Source organism: Panulirus ornatus, chromosome 18 (assembly GCF_036320965.1).
Source record: "Panulirus ornatus isolate Po-2019 chromosome 18, ASM3632096v1, whole genome shotgun sequence".
In the NCBI taxonomy this organism is placed as follows: domain Eukaryota; kingdom Metazoa; phylum Arthropoda; class Malacostraca; order Decapoda; family Palinuridae; genus Panulirus; species Panulirus ornatus.
Window position 1 is genome coordinate 24,611,489 of NC_092241.1, and position 11,360 is coordinate 24,622,848.

Here is an 11,360-nt window from a genome sequence, read left to right on the forward strand (position 1 = left end):
AATAAAAAGTGTGGTTGAGAGAGCAGAAGAGGGTGTTTTGAAATGGTTTGGTCACATGAAGAGAATGAATGAGGAAAGATTGACAAAGAGGATATATGTGTCAGAGGTGGAGGGAACGAGAAGTGGGAGACCAAATTGGAGGTGGAAAGATGGAGTGAAAAAGATTTTGAGTGATCGGGGCCTGAACATGCAGGAGAGTGAAAGGCGTGCAAAGAATAGAGTGAATTGGAACGATGTGGTATACCGGGGTCGACGTGCTATCAATGGGTTGAACCAGGTCATGTGAAGCGTCTGGGGTAAACCATGGAAAGTTCTGTGGGGCCTGGATGTGGAAAGGGAGCTGTGGTTTCAGTGCATTCTTACATGACAGCTAGAGACTGAGTGTGAACGAATGTGGCCTTTATTGTCTTTTTCTAGCGCTACCTTACGCGCATGCGGGGGGAGGGGGTTGTCATTTCATGTGTGGTGGGGTGGCGGCGAAAATGGATGTAGGCAGCATATATGAATATTTACATGTGTATATATGTAAATGTCTGTGTATGTATATGTTTGTGTGCGTTGAAATGTATAAGTATGTATATGTGCGTGTGTGGACGTGTATGTCCATACATGTTTATGTGGGTGGGTTGGGCCATTCTTTCGTCTGTTTCCTTGCACTACCTCGCTAAAGTGGGAGACAGCGTCAAAGTATGATAAATGAATGGATAAACATATTGATAATGATAGTAATAATAATAATAATAACAATAATGATAATGATAATAGTAATAATAATAATAATAATAATAATAATAATAATAATAATAATAATAATAATGATAATAATAATAATAATAATAATAATGTAGGTTTGCGGCAGGGGTGTGTGATGTCTCCATGGTTGTTTAATTTGTTTATGGATGGGGTTGTTAGGGAGGTAAATGCAAGAGTCCTGGAAAGAGGGGCAAGTATGAAGTCTGTTGGGGATGAGAGAGCTTGGGAAGTGAGTCAGTTGTTGTTCGCTGATGATACAGCGCTGGTGGCTGATTCATGTGAGAAACTGCAGAAGCTGGTGACGGAGTTTGGTAAAGTGTGTGGAAGAAGAAAGTTAAGAGTAAATGTGAATAAGAGCAAGGTTATTAGGTACAGTAGGGTTGAGGGTCAAGTCAATTGGGAGGTGAGTTTGAATGGAGAAAAACTGGAGGAAGTGAAGTGTTTTAGATATCTGGGAGTGGATCTGTCAGCGGATGGAACCATGGAAGCGGAAGTGGATCATAGGGTGGGGGAGGGGGCGAAAATTTTGGGAGCCTTGAAAAATGTGTGGAAGTCGAGAACATTATCTCGGAAAGCAAAAATGGGTATGTTTGAAGGAATAGTGGTTCCAACAATGTTGTATGGTTGCGAGGCGTGGGCTATGGATAGAGTTGTGCGCAGGAGGATGGATGTGCTGGAAATGAGATGTTTGAGGACAATGTGTGGTGTGAGGTGGTTTGATCGAGTAAGTAACGTAAGGGTAAGAGAGATGTGTGGAAATAAAAAGAGCGTGGTTGAGAGAGCAGAAGAGGGTGTTTTGAAATGGTTTGGGCACATGGAGAGAATGAGTGAGGAAAGATTGACCAAGAGGATATATGTGTCGGAGGTGGAGGGAACGAGGAGAAGAGGGAGACCAAATTGGAGGTGGAAAGATGGAGTGAAAAAGATTTTGTGTGATCGGGGCCTGAACATGCAGGAGGGTGAAAGGAGGGCAAGGAATAGAGTGAATTGGAGCGATGTGGTATACAGGGGTTGACGTGCTGTCAGTGGATTGAATCAAGGCATGTGAAGCGTCTGGGGTAAACCATGGAAAGCTGTGTAGGTATGTATATTTGCGTGTGTGGACGTGTGTATGTACATGTGTATGGGGGGGGGGGGGGTTTGGGCCATTTCTTTCGTCTGTTTCCTTGCGCTACCTCGCAAACGCGGGAGACAGCGACAAAGTATAAAAAAAAAAAAAAAAAAAAAAAAATAATAATAATAATAATAATAATAATAATGATAATAATGATAAAACAAAAAATAGTAATAGCAATAGTAATAATAATAATAATATATATATAATATATATATATATAATATATATAATATATATAATATATATAATAATAATAATAATGATAACAATAATAATAATAATGATGATAATAATAATAATGATAATAATGATAATAATGATAATGATAATGATAATCATATCATAATAATAATAATAACAACAACAACAATAATAATAATAATAATCATAATAATAATGATAATGATAATGATAATCATATCATAATAATAATAATGATAATGATAATGATAATCATATCATAATAATAATAATAATAATCATAATAATAATAATAACAACAACAACAATAATAATAATAATGATATAATAATAATAATAATGATAATGATAATCATATCATAATAATAATAATATATATAATATATATAATAATAATAATGATAATAACAATAATAATAATAATAACAACAACAACAATAATAATAATAATGATGATAATAATAATAATATTAATAATAATAATGATGATAATAATAATAATGATAATGATAATCATATCATAATGATAATAATAATAATACTAATAATAATAATAATAGTAATAATAGTAATGACAATAATAATAATGATAATGATAATCATATCATAATGATGATGATAATAATAATAGTAATAATAGTAATGACAATAATAATAATAATAATAGTAATAATAATAATAATCATAATAATAATGATAATGATAATCATATCATAATAATAATAATATTAATAATAATAATGATGATAATAATAATAATGATAACAATAATAATAATAATAATGATAATAACAATAATAATATTGTCCAGTTTGTAATCAGTGTTCTTGTAATTACCCACACAAAGTGTTGTGTATTTATTTTTTACCAATAATAATATTGTCCAGTTTGTAATCAGTGATCTTGTATTTACCCACACTAAGTGTTGTGCATTTATTTATGTTGAATTCCATTTTCCATGTACCCGCCCATTCTGATAAATCTATTAATCCCTCTGTAAAGTCACTGAATTTTCATCTGAGTCAATCACGGACCCTATTTTTGTATCATCGGCAAATTTACTGAAGTCGTTGATTATTCCCATATCCAGATCGTTAATATATATAACGAACAAGAGCTGTCTCATGACTGACCCCTGAGGAACACTACTGGCCACATTGCCCCAGTCCGATGATACATTCTCTCTGTTTTCTGTCAGTAATACACTTTATTGCAGGTATTTCATTACATACATTACATACTTTCATATGGTAACATTTACCGACAAGATACAGAAAGTGGGTACAAACTTAAAATTTCAGTTATCTAGTTATCAACAATAAGGTGTTGTGACATTTCTTGCAGGGTTTGCGTAGATCTATCCCTAAAAGGCTCTTTTGTTACATTCTAAGACATAGTGTTATGATTTGTGTCCAAAACTTAGACCACAAACTTTACAATTCACTTGATGAACATCTCCAGTTAGGCTAAAGCGCCAATAGGACCAATAGCCTAGCCTTAGCTAGCAGTTACGACACCATGTAATCTGCTGATACATGTTTTGCTTTACACATTTCACTGTAATGGAATAAGCTTCTACTTGTGTTTATCTGAATTCTTCGTGCTTCAAAGAGGTCTTTTAGTTTTGTTTTTTTTTCAATTACAGTTTTGAGGCTTCTGACTGATAAGTCAATGTTGTTTTCAACATCACCTTTACTAAGTGCAACTTTGGCTAAAGCATCAGCTTTGTCATACTTACGGAGGCTTATATGAGAGGGAATCCTTAGCAAATTGACTTGAATCCCCTGAGCAATAATGTGTGAATATTTGTCTCTGGCTTCAGAGACCAGCATGTTACATTCTGATTTCTGGGTGTTAAAGGCAAGTAAAGATAAAGAATTAGAATGATTAAACTGTTTGTGGCCGTAATTTCTACCAGCTTAAGAGCGATAATCATGACGAACAATTTAGCTTGTAGAGTTGATGCCCAGTTACTTATTCTAACATTTTTCTCTATTACCATTGGGCTGGACCACAATGGCAGCATGCCTGCCCTCTTAGCCTGGAGTTTCTATATATGTTCAAGAGCACTGGTTTTGGCTAAGTGATGAAGGTGAAGATTATAAGTGATTAGATTCTTCGGTGCTTCCTGGTTTTGTACAAATTATGTAAACCAAACATTGGCATGTGATTGGGTGTTATTTAAATCCATCTAGGTTCACTTGTGCCATGGCATATACGGTTAAACACTTCTTTACAGACAACACTATTGGATCACTACACAGATGTTTCAGTCCTATCATAAGCAATGCAACTAAAACCTAAAAGGAATCTTCTACAGCTGGCTCCGACTACATATCATAGTTTCACATAAACACCTTGGCCCAGTTGCAGTTCGGACAGATATCTTCAGCTACTCCTGGTACACAACAGAATCCCTAACATCTGGAAACTTGCCGACATAAATCCAATCCTAAAACCCTCCAAACCTTCCGACACCCGCTTCTGCTACCGCCTTATATCACTCCTATCTTCAGTGCCCAAATTCTGTCAAAAACTGATAATCAAGCATGATATCACACTTTTACCTACACATTGACCTCACACAAAATATCCTTGATGGCATTAGCCAACCACAGCCCAGTGGCCACAGGCAACAACAGAACTTTTGACACTATCCCCCGACACATCCGCACACGCATCATACTTGACACCACCCTCCACAACATTGGTAAAAAGTGGTTGGCCAAGTTTATAGCTGTTCGCTCCGCCAAAGTCACTCACAAAACTTCAACTCTACAATGGAGTTCCCCAAGGAGCAGTCCTTTCCCAACTCTCCTCAGTCTCCTCCTCCATGACGTACCAGTATCTCAGGGAAACCTCAGCTTGAGGTATATCTCATATGCAAACCACCTCACAATCACATGACAACACAACACCCTGACACCACGGCTCATCCAGAACAGAATGTCTGCATCTCCACAGAAGATTTAATCCCTCTTTAAATCCTAGACATACACGTTTCCAGCCCACACTCTCCAGTCACCTTGGATGATGGAAACTTACTCCCACTGAACGAAATACTAGTTGTTCTAGGCATCACATACAGAACGAACATGACATTCACTCCCCACACCAGAAACATTAATTACGAAAGCAACACACAAACAAAATGCTCTAAGAACTCTAAGTAGCACTAGATTTGGACAAGAATATGAAGTCCTTAGCAAACTCAAAAACACGTCATCCCCTCCACGCTAAACTACGCCTCACCTACGTCCACCCTCTCAAAGCAATACCTATAAGGCTGGAAACCTCATGAAATAAAGCACTTAAAACAATCACGAAGAATAACGCTAGCAACCACAAGCACTTAGGATCTACACATTGATCCTTCCAATACGTACAGTTTCACATCAATATGTTCAGATCTCAGTTCTTTGCAACAACACTAGACCATCCCATCCAAACCAACCTATAACTAGCCACTGACCCCAAGTAGAAATAAAAACTCCTGTCCCTGCCTCACACTTCGGCAATCTTTACTCGCAGATGCCCCACACCCTAACAAACAACAGACATTTTACCGAAACTAACTCTACAACGCAGAGGTATATGAATACGAACAAAGCGTATATGAACGCGCACCTTCATAGAACGTACAAACCTCCAACAGCCAGGATCGAACCCGGGACCCCTTCGTGGCAGGCGGGAGCGTTACTGCTAGAACTGATTCATATACCTCCGCGTTGTAATCAGGTTCGGTAAAATGCTATCTGCTGACTGTGTGGGCCTGATGGAAAATGGCCGGTGTAGACCCCGTTGCTTATCAACATGAGATAAAGGGTATTCGAGTACATAGTATTCCAATTGTCATTTCCCTATTAGAGGCGAACATAGCCTGGCAGTGGCGCTCCCGCCTGCCACGCAGGGATCCCGGGTTCGATCCTGGCTGTTAGAGGTTTGCTATATATATATATATATATATATATATATGCACACAGGATTGAATACGACAGCATGATAGTTACTGGTCTTCTTCATTACGCTCTCTAATCTTCTCAATATAATTCTACCATGGAATCTGGGCCTATAAGACTAGTGGATATGATCGCTAACCAGTGTGTGTGTGTGTGTGTGGTCACCTGTTTGTACAGTACAAGAGTGAGTTCAACACTCGTAAATGTATCGTTTTCTATGAATAGATACAAGTGTGAATGAAGGAAAATGTGATGAACGAGATGGTCTCGTGTCGAGTTGCCGCAGGTAAACATGCTGGTTCCCTTACCTTTCATGCCTGACTTACAGCTCCTTTTGGCCCGTCCTTCCATCGTTGACAGCAAGACGTAATCCCGTGCGCACAACTGCTGCTTCAAGATGTGTCCCTCGCCTCGCTACAATCCACTGATCAAAGATACCTTCTCGTGTTTTCTATTTGTGCTTCAAGTTCAACCGACGTGCGAGATTACAACAAACATTAACCTGGTCGTCATCACCGTCGACCTGTCTGGTCCTGTAATTTCATCCACGTGCCTACCAGTGCTGCCAGCGTGCTCAGGGCACTACTGGGTATGATCTGAGGTCACGATACGGTCACCTAGGCTGACCTCACGCCTTTGAAGGCACTGGTCAGCGCCGGAACTACCACCTGACTCTCCACCTGTTCAGTGCTGGCACGCCACAACACTGCTTGCCTCTATTTTCACATTCGTTCTCGACACTGGGTCACCACCTGTGTCTGCCTGGTCATACCCGCCTGAGGGAGGAGGTCTGTGGAGGGCAGGAGGGGACAGACTGGGGGTGACCAGTGAGGGCAACACTTCTTCTCCAACACCACCAGGTTGACTGGTCTCCCCAGCAACACCCGTGCCAGCGCCAGGACCAACCCACCCCGTGTGGGTACAACACACTCCACACCGGGTGTCGTCCGTGAGTGGCCCGTGCCCGCCCATCTCAGGTGACGGGCCGGAGCCGCCCATCAATCAGTAATGTGGTCTGCCTCGGTTGGGTTACACATGGCCCGGATCAAGGCAACGTTTGACCGGCGTTGGTGTCCTGTTGTTATTATTGCCTTCATGTTGACACGTATCCTGGTATCGTCCACGACCACACTGGCCTTGGGGTATGCTGTTTGCTGGGGGGGAGGGGGGAGGGGGGAGGGGGATCTGTGTCTGGTATGGAGTGGAGGATGGGGATGTGTGTTGGCGGTGGGGGGTGGGGGGGGGGGGTACGGGAGGGCAAATTACACCTCTAACCCTCATGCTGTTTTCATACCCTTATTCATGACGCCCCATTGTCCTTATCCACTGTCTTTAAACTCTCATCCACTACCCTTATACTGTCATCCACTGCCCTTATACTATCATCCGCTACCCTTATACTGTCATCCACTACCCTTATACTATCATCCGCTACCCTTATATTCTCATTCACAAAATTTATACTGTCATTCATTGCCCTTATACTGTCAACTACTACAATATACTCATATGACTATTACCTTATACAATCAACCACTACCCTTATACTGTAATCCAGTCCCTTATGTTCTTATTCACTTTCCTTATACTGTCAACCACTGACCATATACTATTACCCACTACCTTTGTACTGTCATCTATTGCCCTTATACTGTCATCCACTGCCCCTATACTATCATCCACTACCCTTGTACTGTTTTCCAGTTTTCCCATTACCCTTATACCGTCATTCACTGTCAATATACTGTCAACCACTAACATTATACTGTCGCCCACTAACCCTATACTGTCAGCCACTACACATATTCTGTCATCCACTAACCACATAGTGTCAATCACTACCCTTATACTATCATCCTTCACCCTGATACTGTTATCTATTACCCATATACTTTCATACACTACCCTTATACAATCAGACACTGGCCTTATACTACGTCCACTACGCTCATATACAGTCATCTACTACCCTTACACTGTCATTTACTCCACGTCTATTGTCATTCACCATCCTTATACTGTACTCCAGTACCCTTATAATCTCATCCACTACCCTTACACTCTTATTCATTGCCCTCATTTTGTCATCCAATAACCTTATACTGCTGTCCACTACCCTTATACTGACATCCACTACCCTTATACTGACATCCACTCCCCTTATACTGACATCCACTCCCCTTATACTGACATCCACTACCCTTATACTGACATCCACTACCCTTATACTGACATCCACTACCCTTATACTGACATCCACTCCCCTTATACTGACATTCACTAGCCTTATACTGACATCCACTCCCCTTATACTGACATCCACTACCATTATACTGACATCCACTACCCTTATACTGACATCCACTCCCCTTATACTGACATTCACTAGCCTTATACTGACATCCACTCCCCTTATACTGACATCCACTACCCTTATACTGACATCCACTCCCCTTATACTGACATCCACTCCCCTTATACTGACATCCACTACCCTTATACTGACATCCACTCCCCTTATACTGACATCCACTACCCTTATACTGACATCCACTCCCCTTATACTGACATCCACTACCCTTATACTGACATCCACTCCCCTTATACTGACATCCACTACCCTTATACTGACATCCACTCCCCTTATACTGACATCCACTACCCTTATACTGACATCCACTCCCCTTATACTGACATTCACTAGCCTTATACTGACATCCACTCCCCTTATACTGACATCCACTCCCCTTATACTGACATCCACTCCCCTTATACTGACATCCACTACCCTTATACTGACATCCACTCCCCTTATACTGACATCCACTACCCTTATACTGACATCCACTCCCCTTATACTGACATCCACTACCCTTATACTGACATCCACTCATCTTTGTGAACAAGTTACCTGTTATGTTCTCTGGTTGTTCTAACTTGGCATCTATGGAAGAACTGTTCACGGCTGCCGTCCTCAAACTGGTTCTAGTTCTCGCCTGATGACTGATGTAAAGACTCTGTGAAAATATCCTTATTGATGTATTTCAGTGAACGCTAACATTAGCGAGCCGTACGGTCCTCACGAAGCTTATTGATGTATTTCAGTGAACGCTAACATTAGCGAGCCGTACGGTCCTCACGAGGCTTATTGATGTATTTCAGTGAACGCTAACATTAGCGAGCCGTACGGTCCTCACGAGGCTTATTGATGTATTTCAGTGAACGCTAACATTAGCGAGCCGTACGGTCCTCACGAGGCTTATTGATGTATTTCAGTGAACGCTAACATTAGCGAGCCGTACGGTCCTCACGAGGCTTATTGATGTATTTCAGTGAACGCTAACATTAGCGAGCCGTACGGTCCTCACGAGGCTTATTGATGTATTTCAGTGAACGCTAACATTAGCGAGCCGTACGGTCCTCACGAAGCTTATTGATGTATTTCAGTGAACGCTAACATTAGCGAGCCGTACGGTCCTCACGAAGCTTATTGATGTATTTCAGTGAACGCTAACATTAGCGAGCCGTACGGTCCTCACGAGGCTTATTGATGTATTTCAGTGAACGCTAACATTAGCGAGCCGTACGGTCCTCACGAGGCTTATTGATGTATTTCAGTGAACGCTAACATTAGCGAGCCGTACGGTCCTCACGAGGCTTATTGATGTATTTCAGTGAACGCTAACATTAGCGAGGCGTACGGTCCTCACGAAGCTTATTGATGTATTTCAGTGAACGCTAACATTAGCGAGCCGTACGGTCCTCACGAGGCTTATTGATGTATTTCAGTGAACGCTAACATTAGCGAGCCGTACGGTCCTCACGAGGCTTATTGATGTATTTCAGTGAACGCTAACATTAGCGAGCCGTACGGTCCTCACGAGGCTTATTGATGTATTTCAGTGAACGCTAACATTAGCGAGGCGTACGGTCCTCACGAGGCTTATTGATGTATTTCAGTGAACGCTAACATTAGCGAGCCGTACGGTCCTCACGAGGCTTATTGATGTATTTCAGTGAACGCTAACATTAGCGAGCCGTACGGTTCTTACGAGGCTTATTGATGTATTTCAGTGAAAGCTAACATTAGCGAGCCGTACGGTCCTCACGAGGCTTATTGATGTATTTCAGTGACCGCTAACATTAGCGAGCCGTACGGTCCTCACGAAGCTTATTGATGTATTTCAGTGAACGCTAACATTAGCGAGGCGTACGGTCCTCATGAGGACCATATGTGATATTCCCAGTAGCCATACCACTATACGTGGGGATAGAATGTAGTGAGGATGGTGTCAGCCCTTCTGATGCAGTGATGCAGGACATTTTCCTGTGTACACTCTAAGGCATTATGTTTCTCTGGCTCTGTTGTCACGAGAATATGATTTCTCACAGTCTGTCTCCTTATGACTCAACCACCAAATGTTAGGACTTCACCGTCTGTGAGAAGCACGGAATTAGGATTTTCATTGCTTCACATTCCATCCTGATTGTTCCTACGTTATTATTGTTTACCTGTTTCAGTTCCTTATCATTTTTGGCGGATTGTACATTAACAACACCTTTGTAGCTCTTTCCCACAGCTACTCAGACTGAAGTGTCTTAATGTGCCATTATGTGATCTTGCTCTAGTGCCTCCTGGCTACAGACGTGACTCCATACTGAACGTAATCATTACTGGTCGACCTCTATGTCTTGATACTCGATATATGTTACAATTCTCTCTGTTTCTTTTATCTCAGAAACTATATTTGTCATATCTATAGCCATTAATAGCCTTTTAATCAGTATTTCTTTCTTCTGTACACTGGCTGGAATATGGTTGTCTTCCAGGCCACAAAATCGTCAGCATTGTACGTCTACGTAACCCCTGCCTCACTAGTTTTAAATTTTGGCACAAACCATTTGTCAGGTAATTCCTTATGTGCTAACTGGTCAGTCTCCGCGTCTGTGGTTGGAAAATTTCCATTTTTGAAAAAAATGCTGTGATCTTAGATGCTCTGGGTTTTTCCACTTAATTCTTCCATGTACCAAACCCTATATGTAGTTGCCTGAATGTTCTCTGCCTCTTAGTGATGCATGTTACACTCCACAGGTCACATTTCATTCTAGTGTCACCAGATGTCTCCTGTGCTGCATGAGTTAGCGCCCTCTGTTCCCTGCATCATACACAGAACTTGCTTCTGTTCCCCATCCTGTATTACCACCAGTCTCTGGTCTCGCATCTTAGAGTTACCTTTTGCTGAAATGTCTCAGAAATGTTTGTAAACAAGACGTGTTTGGCGTTTTCTTTTCTATCCTCTGGTTACACTTGCCTAGATTCCCTTCAGCTG

The 11,360-nt window shown here is 41.1% G+C and overlaps 1 protein-coding gene across 1 annotated transcript in view; it reads right to left on the reverse strand.

Moving 5' to 3' along the window:
• LOC139754888 (uncharacterized) overlaps positions 1-6,964 on the reverse strand; it is a 21,589-nt gene extending 14,625 nt beyond the window's left edge. The window contains exon 1 of the mRNA XM_071672713.1: positions 6,339-6,964. Coding sequence (XP_071528814.1) covers positions 6,339-6,381 — 43 coding nt within the window. The 5' untranslated portion in view covers positions 6,382-6,964. The remainder of the gene's footprint in view (positions 1-6,338) is intronic.
• Between the last annotated feature and the right edge of the window lie 4,396 nt (positions 6,965-11,360).